The sequence below is a fragment of the Zonotrichia leucophrys genome, chromosome 21, assembly GCF_028769735.1.
Source record: "Zonotrichia leucophrys gambelii isolate GWCS_2022_RI chromosome 21, RI_Zleu_2.0, whole genome shotgun sequence".
Classification (NCBI taxonomy): domain Eukaryota; kingdom Metazoa; phylum Chordata; class Aves; order Passeriformes; family Passerellidae; genus Zonotrichia; species Zonotrichia leucophrys.
This window is the reverse complement of record NC_088190.1, coordinates 3,152,464-3,171,536: the sequence shown is the minus strand read 5'-3', so window position 1 is coordinate 3,171,536 and position 19,073 is coordinate 3,152,464. Positions and strand designations below refer to the sequence as shown.

The following is a 19,073-nucleotide window of genomic DNA, read 5'->3' as shown; positions in this document are numbered from 1 at the left end:
TTGACCAAGCATCTCAGACTCATGCCATCACATTTTTCCCTTTGAAAAGCCACTTTGGCTTTGGCTCGTTCTTCATAGAGCATCACTCAAAGCTTATGTTTCACCTCAAAAATCTATTCATTTTCCTTTCTTTCAGTATTAAGTGTCTTGGAAAAAAAAAAACAGGAAGAAAATAGCAAAACCTCCTAAAAGGCTGAATAAAGCAAAGGGCTGGCATTACAGAAATGAGCATTTTGCTGGGTTGATGGAGACCACAGCTGCAGTGGGAGCTCTGCAGGAGGAGCCCAGCACTTCCAGAGAAGGTTGGGGGTTCCCTGGGAATCACTGGGACAGAGGAGGGGTTTTTATGATCTCTGAGCTTTAGGTTTTAATGCTTTAAGCCTTTCAGAGTAAAGGCTAATTTTGTATTATCACTGCAGAGCTCAGAAGACTCAAACAGGCATCACCTTTCCCACTTTTCCCATTCCGCCCCTGACCCAGACCTTCCCTTGCTGCTGGCTGATTTTCTTGGCAATTAACCTGACAAATGTAAAAATTTGGCTCAGCCAAGGCTGCGTTTCTCCTTGTTTTTGGTGCCTTTTCCCAGCCCACTGGGGCTGTGGGTGAAGCAGAGCTGGGTTTGGGCACTGGGCACGTTCCTGCACCTCTGGCGTGCGAGGACACGGCCGGTTCCCCGCCCTGCCGTGATTCACTCAGGAAATGTTTCTTTATCTCCTCAGTAACAGCCCTGGATGGGAACTGAGCTGGCTCAGGGCTGGCCTTGCTGGGAAGGGCTTGGGGGAGCTGGAGGTGAAGAAAGTGCAAAGAAAAACCCAAATGGAGAGACCCAAGCTGCTGAAGTTTTTCTCTCTGTGGGAAAGTGTGGCGGTGTTCACAGGGGTCCCAAGGCAAGGGAAGAGAATCTTGACTCCATGTTTCATAAGGCTGATTTACTATTTTATAATTTTATGTATTAATATTTATTTTATATATTAATATTAATATTTTATAATATATGTTATATGAAAATGATATTCCAAAACTATACTAAAAGAATAGAAGAAAGGATTTCATCAGGACGAGGGAAGAGATGAGAATCTTGACTCCGTGTTTCAGAAGGCTGATTTATTATTTTATTATATATATTATATTAAAAATATATATATACTAAAGCTATACTAAAAGAATAGTAGAAAGGATTTCATCAAAAGGCTAGCAAAGGAAAGGAATGGAATGATGATAAAATCTTGTGACTGCTCACAGCCTCAACACAGCTGGCTGTTACTGGTCATCAACTAAAAAACAATTCACATGCTGGGTAAAAATTCTCCAAATCACATTTCAAAGCAGCAAAACATGGAGAAGCTGAAGTTTCCCAATGTCTCAGGAGAAAAGATCCTAGCAAAAGGATTTTTCATAAAATATATCTATGACAGGGAAGGGAATGGTTGGTTGGCTGCTTTGCTGTTCCCATAGTGGGATCTGGTTCCTCCCTCTCATCCTTTCCAGTCTGAAAGGTTGTGTAGGTGCACAACCCACAAATGGCAGGAATTAAGGAACTGTGCAACTCTGTCCACATCATCTCCTTGTTTCTGATCATGGCACAGGGAGAAATCTGCCTCAAAAACTGCCTTTGGAAGTGTCAAATAGACTTAGGAAGTGTAAAATATGAATTCATCCATTATCCTGGAGTCAGTGGGAAGGGTGACCGTTGTCCGGTGATCAGATGAGGATGGTTTGTGCTGAGTGACAAATCAAATTGGATTTTTGTGGTTGTTGTTCACTGGTTGCAGATTTGTCACTGGAATTTCACAAACAGCTTGACTTATTGAACATAAAATGGACAATCTTGTTCCCTTTGCTTTCATCCCTCAAATCCAGAGTTGGGCAGCAGAGAATAAATATTCCAGACATCCTCTTGTCCACTCTCCTGAGCGTTTTCCCCCTCTTTTTTTGCAGATGTTGACGAGTGCCAGGTGCACAACGGGGGCTGCCAGCATCGCTGTGTGAACACCCTGGGCTCCTTCTACTGCGAGTGCCAGCCCGGCTTTCGCCTGCACACGGATGGCAGGACCTGCCTGGGTAAGCCTGCCCTGCAAATCTCTCCTTTCAGCCCCTTTCCTACCAGCAAATCCATGGCAGTGAACAGAAAACCTTGATTTCATCACTCCCTCCCATGCTCTGTGCCCAAAATGTGAGATAGTGCTGATGGGTTTGGGTTCCTCTGAGTCTCTGTCTTCCCTCAGTTTGTGTCCCTTTGTTCAAAACATTTCCATGTGGTCGCATGAAACTGGGGCTGCTTTGCTGTCCCTGTATTTATTCTGGTTCAGGAGAATCCCTGGGTTCAAAACATTTGTTTTTCTTCCATGTGGTCACAAAACTGGGGCTGCTTTGCCATCCCTGAGTTTATTCAGGTTCAGGAGAAATAGCTCCCAAGTGCTTTGGTGCTTCTGCTTTTGATTCAGTATATATGAGATATGGCATTCTCAGAACAGATACATAAATATAATTATGAGGAATTTCAAGTCAGGCTTCATTTTGACCTCAGAATTTCCCCAAAATTTCAGTATTTTCACTGAATCTTTTCAGTATTGCTGTGGACAGCAGGTGTGACAGACAAATGACAGTAAATGTGGCTGTGTGTGGAACTGTGGCCATAATAATCCAAAACTTTCTTCTCTGGGATGCTGGTCTTGCATTTTCTTGGATGGTGCTTGTTCAACCATCACCATCCAGGCCCCAGGTTTGCCCTGCAGCTGATTTTGGGGCCAATTCCTTGAAATGTTGTTTTCTGCCTGCCCCAAACTGGAGCTTGGAATGGAACTCAGTCTGCCTCCAGCATCTGTGGCTGTTTTAATTGAACCACTTCTCCCCCACAGCTTCATTTGACACATTTTTCCACTATTTGAGGGATATTTTCATGCAAGTGGAAAGAATTCCCGGGCCGTGGTGTTCGCAGGGTTTTCTCGGAACACAGTCACGCTCCAGAGTCTGCCTGTGTGTTCCAGTTGGGAATGGAGATGTGAGCAGGAAAAATCCATCCAGGGAGGCTGTGCCCAGCTCTGCACTGGCTCACATCTGGCCAGTCCATAATGACACTCAACCAAGTGAGATTTAAGGTGCAGGATTCCCATATTTCACTGGAAAAATCCAGAAGGGAAAGGTTGGCAAAAAAGGGACAAAGCCAAGCCTGGCAGCCAGCACTGAACTCCACACTCGTGTCAGGGTGAGGAGCTGCTGCTGCTCACATGTAAGTGTGCTGTGGTCTGTCATCTCCTAATTGTCTCTGGGATATGTTGCTCCCTTTCTTGTGGTGAGCAGAGATCCCGTGTCACCACATTTCTCCTCACAGAGAAAAGCAAGGCACAATTCTTCCCAAGAATACTTCTGGGTTTCACATTCTCTGAACCTCAGAGAAAGGAAAAACAATTCTTATCTCATTTGCTGTGCCAGTGTAGAATGCAATATGGAGATTGTTTACCCAGAGTGATGGTGTTTTGTTTCCTTGGCCCATCAGGGCCAGGTGTGTGTATGTGTCAAGACTGTGGGCTGGCAATCACAAAAAAAGTTCAGTTATATACAGAGCTGAGTGCTTAACAGATTCAGTTTAGATGTAATGTAATATACTAGAGAATAATATAGAATAATAAAGTAATTAATTAGCTTTCTGATATCCATAGAATCCTCATCATTCCTTTCCTTTGGGGGCAAAAATATCAATGATAATCCCGCAGCCTCGTAGAGCTGACACCAGGAGTGCTCAGCAGCTCCAGAAGCTCTCAGTAAAAGCATTAAATGGATCTCTAGAGGGAGGAATCTCCTCTTTAAGAGGAGTTTCCATAATTTTCTGTCACTCTCCAGGCTTCCCTGCTGGTGTGGCTGAGCATTCCCACAGGATCCAGCCCGCTCCCGCTGCCCATGCCCAGCGCTGCAAACCTGCTTTGCATTAAACTTGTGAGCAAATATTAGCCATAAAGTGCAGTGCTGGAATTCATCTGCCAAAAGTGAGAGGTCTCTGTTCATGAAAACTGATTGTGAGTGAGTGGGGCAGTTCCTGGAGAGCAGAGCCTGCAGGATCTGCAGTGAGTTTGTGAGGCTGGTTGCCTTGTAGTCAGTTCTGAGGGATTTGGGGTTAACTGCTCAAAGCTGTTTTTCTCCTCAAGCTGGGATATCCTCTCATTTTCTGTAGAGATTCTGTGCTGTTAAAACACAAAATATTGCCACTAGATATAGAGAATAGGCTAGGAATGAAGGGAACTGGAGACAGTGAGCATCCATCCATCCTTGTCCTTCTGCTGAGGGAAGCTCACAGCTCCACACTGGGACAAGCACAATTTTGGGTGGTAGGAAGCTCCTGAGTGCCCCAGCCAGAGTGTTCTGGGTACAGAAAGAAGCCTTTGCAGTCGTTTCTCGTTAAGGGCTGTCAAATCACGGATCTCATTCTTTAAATGCTTCCTGGTCCCCACAAAACCCACAAAGGCTGCAATGATGGATCGGCAGCGCTGAGCTGGAGCTCCACAATTCCCCTACAATGTGCTGGCATGGCTGAGGGTTAGCTGGTACCTCCTATGACTCAGGAGGGCCCAAAAATGGCTTAAAACCCCCTTCCTGTGCCCAGCTCTCAGGTGGTGCTCTGCAGCTCCGTTGTGCAGGATCCTTTTGTTGTGTCTGTGTTCCAATCTCTGCTGAGAGAGGGAGAAAAGGAGCAGCAGTGAGGGAAACAGAACAAAGAGAGGCCTTGGGCGTCCTGAAATCACCTCCTTTTTTATCAGAACCACATGGGCAGGAGGCAGGAAGCTGACATCTCCAGGTCCTTCTCCACTGTTTCAGCAGAGGGATGCAGGCCAGAGGGGTTTGATGGGAGCCAATTGCTTTTGTTGGCCTGAGGAGCAGAGAGATGGTCTGGATTAACACACAACATGTTTCTGGAAGTTGTCTGAGGTTAGGAGGAATCAGTTTGGGATTACATTGATGGAGCCCTGTTTATATGAGGACAACTTCAAATGAAGAAATCTCAGTGACAGGGGTGATATAATGAACAGAGGGACCAGGCCAGGAGGTTTGTGTGGGCTTGAGCTGTGTGTGCAGGGACCACGTGTGCTTGGTGAGGCTTTCAATTTTACAGACAACTCGCACATTTTAGGGAATTTGACCTTTTCTTTGCCCAGTCACACATTTTTCAGCCTTTTCTTAGAATTGCGGGGTTTTTGTGACACTGAAGAAGGAACATCCTGCTCAGTTCTAGTTACAGCTGCTCACAGTCACTCTTAGGACATCAACTCCCTGCTTCTGGTAGCAAATCACTTTTCTCTAAAGGAAAGGTGAGAGAGAGGGAAAAGGAGAAGTGAGAAGAGAGAGGAAAAGTCAGAAGAGCAGCTGGAGGGTGCAGAGATCAGGTATTAAATCAACTCCTGTGTTAAGCTGCTGCTGCACAGATCCACATCCCAGCTGTAATCAGCAAAAATCTCCTTTCCATCCCTCTTTATCCATTTTCCAGGCCTGAGAGGGTCAGAATGTGGGAGCAGCATCTTCCAGCAGCACAGACAGCGGGGCTGGAAAGGAACCTCCCTCTCTCAGACACTGAAATCTCATCTGTGGAAAATCTGTCTGCGCCGTAATTACAACAATCTGTGTGATGTACAGGATGACACTGGGCTTGGCAGCCTTGTCACAGAAATGTTAAGCTCGGGCAGAGCATCTGGGAATGGAAATATTTTTAGAGTGGTTCTGTAAACAGAATAAAAACCCCGAGCAGTAATTAAAACAAGGCCAGCAGCGAGGTCTGCTGGCTGTGACTGAGGAGCCAGCTGAGGAGACCCAGCCTCACACGGGCTCTCTCTCCTGAAATCTTGCATGGAAGAACTCAAACTTTCAATTTTTTTTAGGAATTTGCAAGGAGGCAGTTATTTAAACTTCAAATCAACCCAAATAACTGCGTCCTGGGAGGTTATTTTAGACACAAGATGCATTGGCTTGTTCCATGTTGGCCCAGTGCTTTTCCCAGATGAAGGAATGTTTTGGCAGGCATCAGCATTGTTTGACTTGTTTTCTGTTTTTTTATTTTAAAAAAAGGCTCTCTCCAACAAGCCCATTATTTATGGCTATTTTTGAATATATGTTATTAAATACTTAAATATATTGGAATATTTTAAAATGACCACCCATCTCTGCTAGGGCTTGAGTAGTGTAACTCTGACCCAGAGCTTTTCAGGAACGTTAAGTATTCCTGTTTTTTCCTTCCAAATGGATTAAAGGAAACAATGCCAGCAAAACTAACATAAACCCCAAGTTCTTGCTCCAGCCTTATGTTTTATATGGCAAAACCTTGACCCTGTCAAGCTGCTTTTATTCCCCCAAATGTTGTTTAGCTAATCAGAGGTATAAAATGAGAAGTTGAGTTATTTTAACATTTGGAATGAGAGTGATTCTCAGCTCTAAGTCAAAGAATTTTTTTTTTTTTTGCAGGGGAAGGTTGTGCTGAAAAAAATGAAAATATATATATATTTGCCTATACTTTTGTCCTGAGCCAAATATTTGTTTTCACTCATGTACAAGAGCAAGGACCCAACTTGCCTTGGGATTCAGAGGTGTGTTATTTCTGCTGGCAGCTGCTTTCCAGGCCTTCCTGCTTCCAAAATACTGTGCTCACATGAAGGATCAGTTTGGGGATAAATGGTCATGGGATCTGTTTTGTGCCTTATCTCAGGCAAAACCTTCTTCTGTTTCCTGACTGCTTGGAATCTGCTGGGCTCCTTGCACACAGAAAAGCTGTGGCAGGGCCAGGAGCTCCAGTTTGGAAGCTCAATTCCCAGTGCTGCCTGCACTGAGGGTGAAATCAGAGCTCCTGTTGCTGTATCTCTGTGTGCTGTGTCTGGGTTACACCACTGCTCACAGTGCCCCAGGTTCCACACAGAAATCTCTTGTCAGAGCTCTGAGCTGGGGGTTGTTACACCTGGCCCAGATATGGATTTTAAAACATTTTTCCTTGAGTGATCCCACAACTGGCAGCTCCTGCTGGGCCTCGGTGGCTTTTCACATCACAGAGCCAGAAACTCAGGTTTTTTTACAGGAAAACCTGCATGTGCCTGAGCACAGCTCTCAGAGCAGTAATGGCTTGAGCCAGCTCTGCCGCTGCACCTGCAGGGACTGTCCTGGAGATAAAGGATGGGAATTTCAGCTAAAGGATGGGAATTTCAGCCCCAGCACAGGAGCCTGGCTGCTGACACGACGCCCTTTGGAGAGGGAGGATGCCTGGCAGGAAATGTGCTTCCCTCCGATGCAGTGCTGGACAGGACCTGACCCAGCTCCCTCTGTCCTGGAATCACCTCCAGGGACTCTCCTGGGGCCTCTTATGGTGGGAAAGAACCATTTTAAGGGGAGATTTAGGCTGGGCATTAGAGAGTATCTTCCCCAAAAGGAGGATCAGGCATTGGAATGGGTTGTCCAAGGAGGTGCTGGGGTCACCACCTTTTACTCTACCCAACATTGGTGAGCTGATCTTGCCTTGAAAGAGCAGGGTGCCCACCTGGCACGGTGGTGGCTGGCCTCTCCTGCACCCCCACATCCCCAGGTGCCACCCAAGCTCTTTTTGTGCCAAACCTTGTGCCCCTTTTGCCCTGCAGCTCTGAACTCGTGTGCCCTGAACAACGGAGGCTGCGAGCACGACTGTGTGCAGGTGACCCTGGCCCAGCACCGCTGCCAGTGCAGGCACAACCACCAGCTGCACCAGGATGGCAAACGCTGCATCCGTGAGTCCTGGGGGGCTGGGGGGCAGTGGGTTCCAGCTGGGAGCTGTGGGATGGTGTGGTGGGGTTCACAGGGGTGCCAGGATGAGGGAAGAGATGAGAATCTTGATTCGGTGGTTCAGAAGGCCGATTTATTTTATTATATATATTATATTAAAATTTAATATTATTAAATTATAATTAAAATGTATATAATATAAAATATTTTGTTATATATTATATAATTTCATTAATATATCATATTATTATATTATATTATATTATATTATATTATATTATATTATATTATATTATATTATATTATATTATATTATATATTAAAATATATAATATATATTTTATTATATATATTATGTATATTACATTAAAAGAAAAATGATATATTAAAACTATACTAAAAGAATAGAGAGAAAGAATTTCATCAGAAGGCTTGCAAGGAAAAGAAAAGAATGTTAATAAAATCTTGTGACTGCTCACAGCCTTGACACGGGTGGCTGTCATTGGTCATCAAGTAGAAACAACTCTCATGGACCAATCAGAGATGCACCTATTGCATTCCACAGTACCAGATAATGATTGTTTTTCTTTTCCTCTGAGGCTTCTCAGCTTCTCAGGAGAAAAAAATCCTGTCAAAAGGATTTTTCTTAACATACGTCTGTGACAGGATGGGGATGCTCAGATGTCCAGCAGATCAGACTGGGGGATTTCCAGTAAAAACTCTGTGTGTTTTGTTGTCATGGACATATCCTGCGGTTTATTCCAAGGGATGGGAAGAGCTGGAGGAGTTGTAGCCAACAAAAATGAAATTGTATGAAGGCACAGGCTGCTGTGGGAGTGGAGGGACAGCAGAGTGTGGCAGTGGGGTGGGATGTTCTCCCTGTCTGGCTGACCTGCTCCTGGCTCAGAAGCAGAAGGGGACAGAACACAAGGTTGTTTTCATTCATGGCAGTTTGCCTTCAAAAGGCAGGAAGGAGGGAAGTCCTGAGCTGCTGCAGCAAAAGGAACAACTGGGATGTTCCAAACACAGCAGCCAGAAAGGTTTGGAGCATCTGTCCTGGTCCTGGGGCAGGTCAGAGATTGGATAGGAGCATTTGGAGCAAATTGCCAGCACTGGCTGTGTAATCTCTGCAGAGGGATGTGCCCATACCAAGCTTCTGCTGGAAGGGTTTTACCCAGCTCAATGCCAGCCTTCTGCAGGATCTCCTGCTGCTGGAAGGGTTTTACCCAGCTCAATGCCAGCCTTCTGCAGGATCTCCTGCTGGAAGGGTTTTACCCAGCTCAGTGCCAGCCTTCTGCAGGATCTCACAGCGTGCGCATCCTCCCGAACGGGTGGAGCAGGGATTTTCTGCCTGGGATTTTCAGGCTGCAGGCTTTCCTGCTGCTCTGTGCAGGATCTGTGTGGGCTGACCCGGGCTCTGTGCTCTGTCTGCAGTGAGGAACCCGTGCTCTGACAGGAATGGAGGCTGCATGCAGCGCTGCCTCAACCACCGCGGCCGTGCCCGCTGCGAGTGCCACCCTGGCTACCTGCTGGCTCCTGATGGCAAGAACTGTGAAGGTGAGTGCCCTGCAGAGCTCTCCTGAGGGAAAAGCTCTGTGTCTGATGGGTCAGGGAGTGCTCAGTGGGAGCAGAATGGTGGGAAGCATGTACCTTCCCTTGGGTGGCTCATGTTGGGTCTGTGCCCTGCTGGAGCTGTCTGCAACAACAGAGCTGCTCCAGGGGAAATTTAGGCTGGGCATTAGGGGGAAGTTCTTTCCTGAAAGGGGGATCAGGTGTTGGAATGGGGTGTCCAAGGAGGTGGTGGAGTCACCATCTTTTATTCTTTATTTAAGAATAAACTGGAGGTCCAGTTTATTCTTAAATATTCTTAAACTGGGTGCTGTGCTCTGGTGACAAGGTAGTTCTAGGTCAAAGGTTGGACTCCATGATCTCAAAGGTCTTTTCCAGCCTAACTGATTTTGTGATTCTGTGAGTGTCCCACTGTCATGTGATCCCATCTCCTGGGAAGCTTTACAGCAATTCCAAACTTAACTCTGTGTCCCAATGAAGAGTTCAGGGTGCAAGAAACCAGTGCAGAACTCAAATACCATAACAACAGTCCTTTGGAAGGATGCTTAAAGTTCAGCCTGTTTATCTTAGGCTTTCTCCCTCTCCCAGATGTGAACGAGTGCCTGACAGGGCTGGCCATGTGTGCACACCAGTGCCTCAACACCCGGGGCTCCTTCAAGTGCACCTGTAACCCGGGCTACGAGCTGGGCGCGGACGGCAAGCGCTGCTACCGTGAGTACTGAGGGCTCCAGTCTTTGCTTCCTTTATGCCAGGGCCAGGATTAAATTGTGAGATGGTATTTCTTGTTGGGACTCAGATGTTTGTTAGTTCTTAACTCTGTTACAGTCTCACAAACCCTGAGTTCTACAGCACTTCACTCTAACAAACTAAAAATGGAGCTGTGTCTCTCTCTCTGCAAGGCCTTTTAAGGATAAACTGTCCAATTAAGAAATGACACCTAAATTATTTTTACTTTTAACCCAATAACCAACCACCTGTGCCCTGTAATGCGGAGTTTTTTATCCAATTACACAAAACCACCCAAACCCATGGAGAAGAAGGAGAAGAAAGAGAAGGAGAAGAAGGTGAAAAGGTGAAGAAGGAGGAGAAGAAAGAGAAGAAGAACAAGGTGAAAAGGTGAAGAAGGAGGTGAAGAAGAAGGAGAATAGGGAGGAGAAGAAAAAGGAGAGAAGAAGAAGGAGTAAAAGAAGGTGAAGAAGAAGGAGAAGAAGAACAACCAGCCACTGCCCTAAAACCTCCATCTTGCTTTGTACATATTACTATATTCTAAAACCTTAAACTCTAAGTTTTCTACCCTGTAATATCACACACTTCTAGTCAAACTCCACACCCACAATCCCAGTGCTATCATTCAATTCTGGAAGCTTCTCCACGGCCTCAGGTCAATGCAGTGCTCTCCTGGGAGTCAGTGTCTGTCAGCACAGAAAGTCTGAAATTTTCATTAACCAGTATTCCAACACTCAGCCCTGCCCAGCAGGACAGGGCACACCTGGGCTGCTGCAGGCACTGGTTTGTCACTGCCCTCTGGGAATCACCAGGGCTAAGCTGTGGCAATCTCTGCTGAAGGATTTCACAAGCAGTTTTCAGGCTGTTTACTCCCCCACCAAGATAAAAATCTTGGTCTGATCTTTAAAGTCACCACAAAGCCACTTTAGCTGGTTGAAGGCAATTGATTTGGAGCCATTTGGCTTCAAATAAGCCAACTTCTGCTCTTGGAGACTCTGCTGGACAGGCTCAGTCAGCTGCAGATGTGTCACTGGAGGAATTGAGCCAGCGAAGGCATCACATCTGCTCCCATCAAGGAAAGAAATAAACTCTGTGATGCAAGAGTGAGCTGGACTGTCCTCACAGCTTCTTCGTGCAGCTGCTGCACCCCAGCAGGGCCAGGCTGAGCCAGAGCCACCAGCCCTGACAGATGACAGCCACCGTGGCAGTCCCGGTGGTACTGGGAGCTGTGAGGGTCCCCTTGTGCAGCTGCTGGAGCTTGGCAAGGCTTTGCAGGCCATAAACAGGTCCTGAAAGGCATCAAACAGAGCAATATGGGGCACCAGGATGATGACATGAGGTTGAAGAGCCTAAGTGTGTACACAGTTTTCTTCTTGGGGACATAGCCAGTCTCACACTGTGACACATTGCCCTGGGGTCAGCAGAGCAGCCTTTCCACATGAAAGGCTCCTCCCTGCCCTTCCTAGCACGTTTCTTTTAAGCAAAACCCTGCTCTGTGATGCTTTAATAAGGAAAGGGAAGAATCACGTTGTGAAATCTGGAAAAAGTCTTCCACTGTGGCCCAGCTTTTGTTTTTGACAAGCACAGACCCATTGGGAAGCTTCAAGCTCCCTTTCTTTCATCCTCCTTGGGCCTGAGTGCACGAAAAACTCTGCTCTTGAAGGCAGAAATTGTTTTCCTGAGGTTCAGGACTGAGTCAAAGCTCCATGAAACAAGTTCCTTTTGGTTTAAGAAAGCTTAATTAACTAGACAAGTTTACAGAAACCTTGCCAAGCTGGGATGATCTATGGCTGCAATTGATGTTTGCGCCGAGCGCTTTTGACATGTCAGGAGCTAACGATCCTGGCTTGTAGGCATCTGGATGTTTCCCTACTTAGCCGTGTTCTGCTGCTCCCATTTCTGCCTGGCACCAGCACAGCTCTGCTCTGAGCCTGAGCCAACTTTTGGTTGGCAGCACACGCTGCTGCTTGGCAGGAGTGGGAGCACTTTCATCCCAGAGACTGTCCAGAGCCCGCTCCGCTGAGAGACTGCGTGAGATCCAGAGGTTTCTTTTTATACCCCAACTTCCCAGCCCAGCAGTGGCCTCTGTGCTGAGCTATTTCCATCCTTTCCCACTGCAGATCCCCCTCCTCAGTGGGGAGGCAGTGCCAGGAGCTGGTGGGGGCAGGCAGGGGCCAGCTGTGCGTGCAGATGTGTCCCACAGGATCCTAAATCCTAACCAGGCTGCCTTTTCCAGGGATAGAGATGGAGATTGTGAACAGCTGTGAGACCAACAACGGGGGCTGTTCCCACGTGTGCCACCACACCAGCTCTGGCCCAGTCTGCACCTGTAACTTTGGCTTTAGGCTGGAAGAGGACCAGAAGTCGTGCACTGGTAAGGAACAGGAGAAGGCCACAACACCTTGATTTCCATCCCAGGTAATGGTGAGGATCCCTCTTGGGATTTTAGGTCAGGATCCCTCTTGGGATCTTAGGTCAGAATCCCTCTTGGCTACTGTATATGTGCACTTCAAACAGGCTAAAGAGGATAGAAACTGATGGAAAGTGAGAGCAGATGAAATATTGCTCTGCTCAAAGACGTCCCCAAACTTCCCTCAGGATATACTTGGACAGCACTTATGACTTGGGCAGTAATTATGACTTCCAAACTAATTAGTTTTTCTCAGATGAAACTGCCCCGAGCAGGAGTCAGTCAGCTGGAATCACCCTGCTTGCAAGGACACCAAACCTGTAACCACAATCTGGGAATCACAATGAGCTTCCCTCAGGATTCCTCCCTGGATGGGGAGGATGATCAGTTAACACAAAACTCCCTGATTTCAGGAGGAATTTGAGAATTCTGGCTCAGCATTTGGCAGCAGACCAGTAGAACTAGTCAGGGAGCAGTTTCCCAGTTCCAACCACCTCTCTGCAATGCATTAACACCCCTTGTTTCTCATGTAGATATCAATGAGTGTGACACGGGCTCTCACTGCTGTCAGCAGGACTGCTACAATTACCCTGGGGGCTACGAGTGCTCCTGCCATGCTGGGTACAGGCTCAGCACCGATGGCTGTGGCTGTGATGGTGAGTGCCAGCACCTCCCTCTATTTCTAATTAGCCTGTTGTCACTCTCCTCAGTTTGTTCAGTGTTGGTTCTAACCCCTGTGCTAAGCCCAGCCCAAGTGGAGAGAGGTTTTTGAACACATCAAGGTCAGACTGGGCTAACTCAGAGTGAGCTGGCCCAGGCTTGACCCCATTAATTACAGAAACCATTTGATGTTCAACCCCAGAGGGCAACACTGCCCATCACTTTCACCCAAGGGATAAAGAGAAATAACAGTGTCTGTGTAAAACACAGCCAAGACAGTGACTAATGAAGCTTTTAATTAGGAGAACAAGAAATTGTCCTACCTGGTTGCCAACAGCCAGGCATTTCTTCCAGTTTCTCCCAGCTCCTACCAGTTTTCCTGCCAGCTTTCTGGTGAGTCACCTTCCCAACAGAAAGAAAGTGGGGGAAAAATCCCCCTAATAATTGTTCTCACTTCCAAAGCTCTCAACATTTCCCAGGGGAAGGAGCCAAACACACCCACCTGTTCCTACACAATTAATAATGGATGGGAACTGAAGCCCAGCACATTTTTTTGTTGAAACCCAGGCATCCCTAATCCCTGAGGTGGTTTAACTCCATTTTTAGAGCTGGTGGCTTCACACATTTAGCAGAGAAGATGCCACCAGCCCATTTCTGTTGCATGGCCCTGTCACTGGGGTGTGCCATGTTTTGTAGATGTGGATGAGTGCTCTGCCAACAACGGTGGGTGTGAACACACGTGCCAGAACCTGCCAGGCTCCTTCCAGTGTGGCTGTGACATTGGGCACAAGCTGGATGAAGACAGAAGGAGCTGCATCTGTAAGTGCTTCATCCAGGCTGCCTCAGTGGGTCCCTCCTCTGCCTCCTGTCCGAGCCAGGAACACACAGACCAGAGCTCCCTAGCCCTGCCCCTCACCTCTTCCAGCTCCCTCACAGCCCCTGAACGGTGGCAGGGCCTCAGCCCAGCCCTGGAGAGCTTTCCCAGGCAGGACCAGTCCTGTTCCAGCCTGGTTCACAGCACTGGCCAGAGAAGTGCAGGGAGTTGTGGCACAGCTCCACCTCCAGCAGCTCCACAGCCTGCAGTGTTAAACACTGCTCCCATGTTCAACAGAGCCAGAGCCCCTTCCACAGTCACCAGCCCCTGCAGATTTTCCTTGTTAGAAATAATAGATTATTTATTTGTAGCAGTATAGAGATCTTGAGGTCACATGTCTGACCTGGGCCCACTCTAGCCAAAAAATCCTTGAACAAAGAACCTGGGAAAGTCTTAGAGGTGTCACTGCTCACCTCCTAGAGACCTTGCAGAGGTCATGTCCTACTGTCCCTGCTCCCAAAGACCTTGTAGAAGTCCTATCCCACTGCTCATTTCCCAGAGACCTTGCAGAGGTTCTGTCCCACCCCCCAGAGCCCTTTTAGAGGTCCTATCCCACTCTTCACCTCCCAGAGACCCTGCAGAGGTCCTGTCCCATTTTTCACCTCCCAGAGACCTTGCAGAGGTCCTGTTCCACTGTCCCTGCTCTCAGAGACCCTGCAAAGGTCCTGTTCCGCTGTTCACCTCCCAGGAGCCTTGCAGAGGTCCTGTCCCACCTCTCAGAGACTTTGCAGAGGTCCTGTCCCCCTGTCCAACATCCCAGAGTCCCTGTCTCATTCCCTCTGTGACTCTGTCCCCTCTGTCCCTGCTCCCAGCCCTCGAGGACACGGTGGAGGCCCTGGATGGCCGGCGCCCTGTCATCCGCCCCATCCCTCACGTGGCCATCCTGCGGGACGAGCTCACCCAGCTCTTCAGCCACGACTACGAGGAAGAGGAGGAGGAGGAGCTGGAAGCGCGAGGGGAGCACACGCTGTCGGAGAAGTTCGGTGGGCATTGTGCGGCAGCGGTCGTGGCCGTGCTCTTTGCTTGGAGCTTGTGAGAGCCTGAGTGAGAGATGCAGGGCTCACCCGTGGTGCCTCTCGTTGCAGTCTGCCTGGAGCACACCTTTGGCCCTGACTGCAGCCTGACCTGTGATGACTGCCAGAACGGAGCCACCTGCAGCGCCGAGGGCAGCGGCTGCATCTGCACGGCTGGCTGGACTGGTGTGCTCTGCAACCAGAGTGAGTGCAGCTCTGCTCCATCCTCCTGCCAGGCTGTGACCAGGCTGAGCCTCACCTCCCTCTCTCTCCCCAGCTTGCCCAGCCGGCACCTTCGGCATCAACTGCAGCCAGAGCTGCCGGTGCCAGAACGGTGGCACCTGTGACCCTGCCAGTGGCACCTGCCGCTGCCCGCCCGGCGTGGCCGGAGAGCTCTGCCAGGATGGTGAGTGCACCATCCCCTCACCCTCTCTGTGCTGTTGGGGACCATCCCTGGCCTCCTCTTTCTTACAGGGATTTGCCATCACTTGGCGCAGTGCTGGATTTTCCCCAGCCGGCTCCTGTGCCAAGAATGATAACAAAGGTTTGTGGCTTGGGCTCTCTGTCCAAGCCCGCTGGGCTGTGATTGGCCATTAATTAGAAACAACCACATGAGACCAATCACAGATGCACCTGTTGCATTCCACAGCAGCAGATAATCATTGTTTACATTTTGTTCCTGAGGCCTCTCAGCTTCTCAAGAGGAAAAATCCTCAAGAAAAGATTTTTCATAAAAGATGTCTGTGACAGTCTGGGATACAGCTGTAGGGCTTAAGCTCTGTGGCACAGGTTGATAAGTGTCCAGAGCAGGAACAAGGATAAAGGAGGGGTCTTCAGAATGGTTTCCAAAAGGATTTATTCCATGGAAGGGTCAGGGAGCAAAGACACAGAAGGTAGGTGTTTAGGGGTTTTTAAACGGGGGTGGCTTAAAGGGAGGGGATAAATCAGCAGCTAATTGGAGATATCCTGGGGAGGAGTAAAGGGCAGGGGTCACAAAAGCATCTTCCAATGAGGGAAGTAGTGGTAGGAGGTTTGGGTCACATGGGCTAATGGGATATTGAACTTTAGGGCATTTCTGTATAGGAATTCCAAGCAGGGGGAATTGGCACCAGGTAGGATTGACAGGGAACTCAGGGTAGATGGACAATGGGGTGGGGATTGACAGGGAACTCAGGGTAGATGGACAATGGGGTGGGAGGGTGTAATTTAGACCAAACCATTACCTTGGGCAATAACAGAATATACCATTAGGAGTTAAAACACACCACAGCAATCACTGGATAAATGGCTGGAGTGGCCATTGCTGGTGATGCCCTCAGATGTCCCAGATGTGCTTCTCTGAAGCCTGGAAGTGTTTCCTGTGGGGTTCCCTACACTGATCCTTTTGTAGCTGCCCATCAGCAGCATCTCTCAGCTCTCTTGTTGAGCCATCCCAGTGAGAGCAGCTTGAACACACTCTTGCTCCATCTGAGTCCACCAGCCACTGAGTCCTGTGTGGAAAAATGTCATTTTAAACAGCAAAAGGAGTAGTAAATGGCACTCTTCCCCCACAAAACAGTGCTCCAGGTGTTTTGTCTTTGCACTCAAAGATCTTTCCAGTCCCTCTTCACTGCTCATCCATGACTGAGGGCAGAAATCTCTATTTCATGGGGCATTCAGTGGCAGACACAGGAAAGAATGTCAAACCCACAATTTCCATGGTTAATTTCCATGGAAACCGTGGAGGTATTTCCACCCAAATCATTGGAAAGCTGTGACAGCAGTAATAACCCAAAGTACCCAGAGTACCCAAAGGAGGTGTGACTGCTGGTGGTGCTCATTTCTTGCTCCCAAAGGGTTAAAATTTAAGGGACAAAATTTGAAAACCAGAACGAGGGAGACAATCAGAGATTCAGACAAAAGGACTTCAGTTACATGTTGGGAGCATATGGGAACTATTACTGAAGGAGGAGAGTGAAGCAGAATGCAAATGAGCACAAGAGATACCCCAGCCTCTTCTTTCTGTAGGAAGGAGGTGATGGAGGGGGACAGAGAGAAAACAGGAAGGTAAAATGAAAATAAACAATGCAGAATTGCTCTGTTGTCCCAAGGTGGCATTTCCTCTGCTCCTCTGTTCGTAGGGACAAGGCACATGCTGCTGGGCAGCTGCTGGCCAGAGCACTCTGCTGACACAGCCTGTCTGCCATGTGCTTCCAATATCGAGGCCTTTAGCATAACAGAGAAAAAACAATAATTTTATTCACTTAATAGTGCAAATATCCCTGTGGCTTTTCAACAGGAGCAGCCTCGTGGGTTGCTTTCTCACGGAGGACAGCCTTGACCTCTCAGAGCCCTGTGGGTGGGTTATTTCTGTCCCAGCCAGCACAGTGAGTGCAGAGCTGATGGGTGCCCTGGAGCACCATGAAGTGACATCCCCTGTGACACTGCCCAGCTGATTTGGAGCTGGTGCAGGGAATCTGATTTCTGCCCCCTTGGATCAGCAGTTCAGGCTATCTAGTTTCAGTAAGTCAAGATGTGCAAAGAGCAAGGCTGGTGGAGTATTTGACAATAGATATTCAGACATCATGGAGGACACTGAACAATATTTTCAAACTCCTTAATGAGATATCACTGAATAGATCTTGCCAGGTGATGAATGGGCACTGTTTGAATAGCAGGTAGTTTGCAGAATATTATCAGTGCTATGCCATGAATATTGTATTGCTAATACAATAAGAACTGAGCTGTGTTCAGTTCTTGGAACTGGAGCAGGGATGCATCCCTGGTTCGGAGAACTGAACACAGCTCCATTTTCAGTGTGTTCCTCTCAATTAAAACAACCTGCTGAGACTGGCTCATCTTCCCAGGAAACCTCTCTCTGTTCCTAGGGTGTCCCAAGGGATTTTACGGGAAGCACTGCAGGAAGAAGTGCAACTGTGCCAACCGCGGTCACTGCCATCGCATCTACGGCGCCTGCCTGTGCGATCCCGGCTTGTACGGCCGCTTCTGCCACCTGGGTATGCTCAGGTTATCCCTGAATCCCAGCCTTCCTGGGAAGTATTGTAATTAAATACCAATATAGCCAGATGGAATGTGCCTGGGCTCGTCTGGCCCTTGCTGCTTGACCAAGGGTGGAAACTGTGGTGGTTTCACCTCAGAGACACTTTAGGCTGGCTGGGTGTGTGGTGTTTCACCCCACAGACACTTTTGGCTGTGGGTGTGTGGTGTTTCACCCCACAGACACTTTTGGCTGTGGGTGTGTGGTGTTTCACCCCACAGACACTTTTGGCTGTGGGTGTGTGGTGTTTCACCCCACAGACACTTTTGGCTCGCTGGGTATTGCAGCTGGGCCTGTGGGGACAAGTCCAGGCCTGCAGGAGCTCTGGTGGTGCTGGGATGGAGCTTCCCCCCATAACAGGGGCTGCTCCTCAGGTGTCCCTCTGTGGAGAAGCTTTGAGGCGGTGGTGAAGGAAAGGAGTTGGTTCTGATGGAGGGTTTGGATCCAGAGCTTTATTCTGGCCCACAGGCCTCTGAATGCAGCAACAGCTCCAACAGAACTCCCCAAACCACATGGTTGCTGTGTCTTTTTAACCCCAGGGAATAGGGGAGGGAAGGGGTAGGGAGCCACCAACCAGGTAAAGAAGGGGGAGTCTCAGGGGACAAATGACACCTGGATAGCCCAATGTCCCCCAGGGTTGAGAGGCATCTTTTGAACGTCACCAATCACACAATGCCTTTCTGGAATGCCAAGATTGATGAACAGCACTCACCAGGGAGCAAGGCAAGGGGAAGGGAGAGGTGATTGGCACACTTGGAGAAGGAACTGGGATACTGAGACAGGCTAATACATCACACCACAACAGGGAAGGAGCTCTCTGCCCCTCACTGACCAGCTCTCCCTCTCCCTGCAGCGTGCCCCAAGTGGGTGTTTGGGGCTGGCTGCTCCGAGGAGTGCCAGTGCCTGCAGCACAACTCGTGGGACTGCGACGCCAGGGACGGCTCCTGCCGCTGCAAACCCGGCTACCGCGGCCAGCGCTGCCAGCACAGTGAGTGGGGCACGTGGGCACGCGGCCAGCTGGCATGGGAAACACCTCTGGGGTCACCAAACCCTGCCCATGAG

The 19,073-nt window shown here is 48.6% G+C and overlaps 1 protein-coding gene across 2 annotated transcripts in view; it reads left to right on the top strand.

Annotated features, from left to right (window-relative positions):
- The window catches only part of MEGF6 (multiple EGF like domains 6), a 90,909-nt gene that overhangs the window by 53,621 nt on the left and 18,215 nt on the right, over positions 1-19,073 (top strand). For both annotated transcript variants that reach the window (XM_064730705.1, XM_064730706.1), the window contains 12 exons: positions 1,939-2,061; positions 7,602-7,727; positions 9,157-9,279; positions 9,880-10,002; positions 12,254-12,391; positions 12,961-13,083; positions 13,784-13,906; positions 14,774-14,944; positions 15,047-15,178; positions 15,252-15,380; positions 17,842-17,970; positions 18,865-18,999. In XM_064730705.1, coding sequence (XP_064586775.1) covers positions 1,939-2,061; positions 7,602-7,727; positions 9,157-9,279; positions 9,880-10,002; positions 12,254-12,391; positions 12,961-13,083; positions 13,784-13,906; positions 14,774-14,944; positions 15,047-15,178; positions 15,252-15,380; positions 17,842-17,970; positions 18,865-18,999 — 1,575 coding nt within the window. The remainder of the gene's footprint in view (positions 1-1,938; positions 2,062-7,601; positions 7,728-9,156; positions 9,280-9,879; positions 10,003-12,253; positions 12,392-12,960; positions 13,084-13,783; positions 13,907-14,773; positions 14,945-15,046; positions 15,179-15,251; positions 15,381-17,841; positions 17,971-18,864; positions 19,000-19,073) is intronic.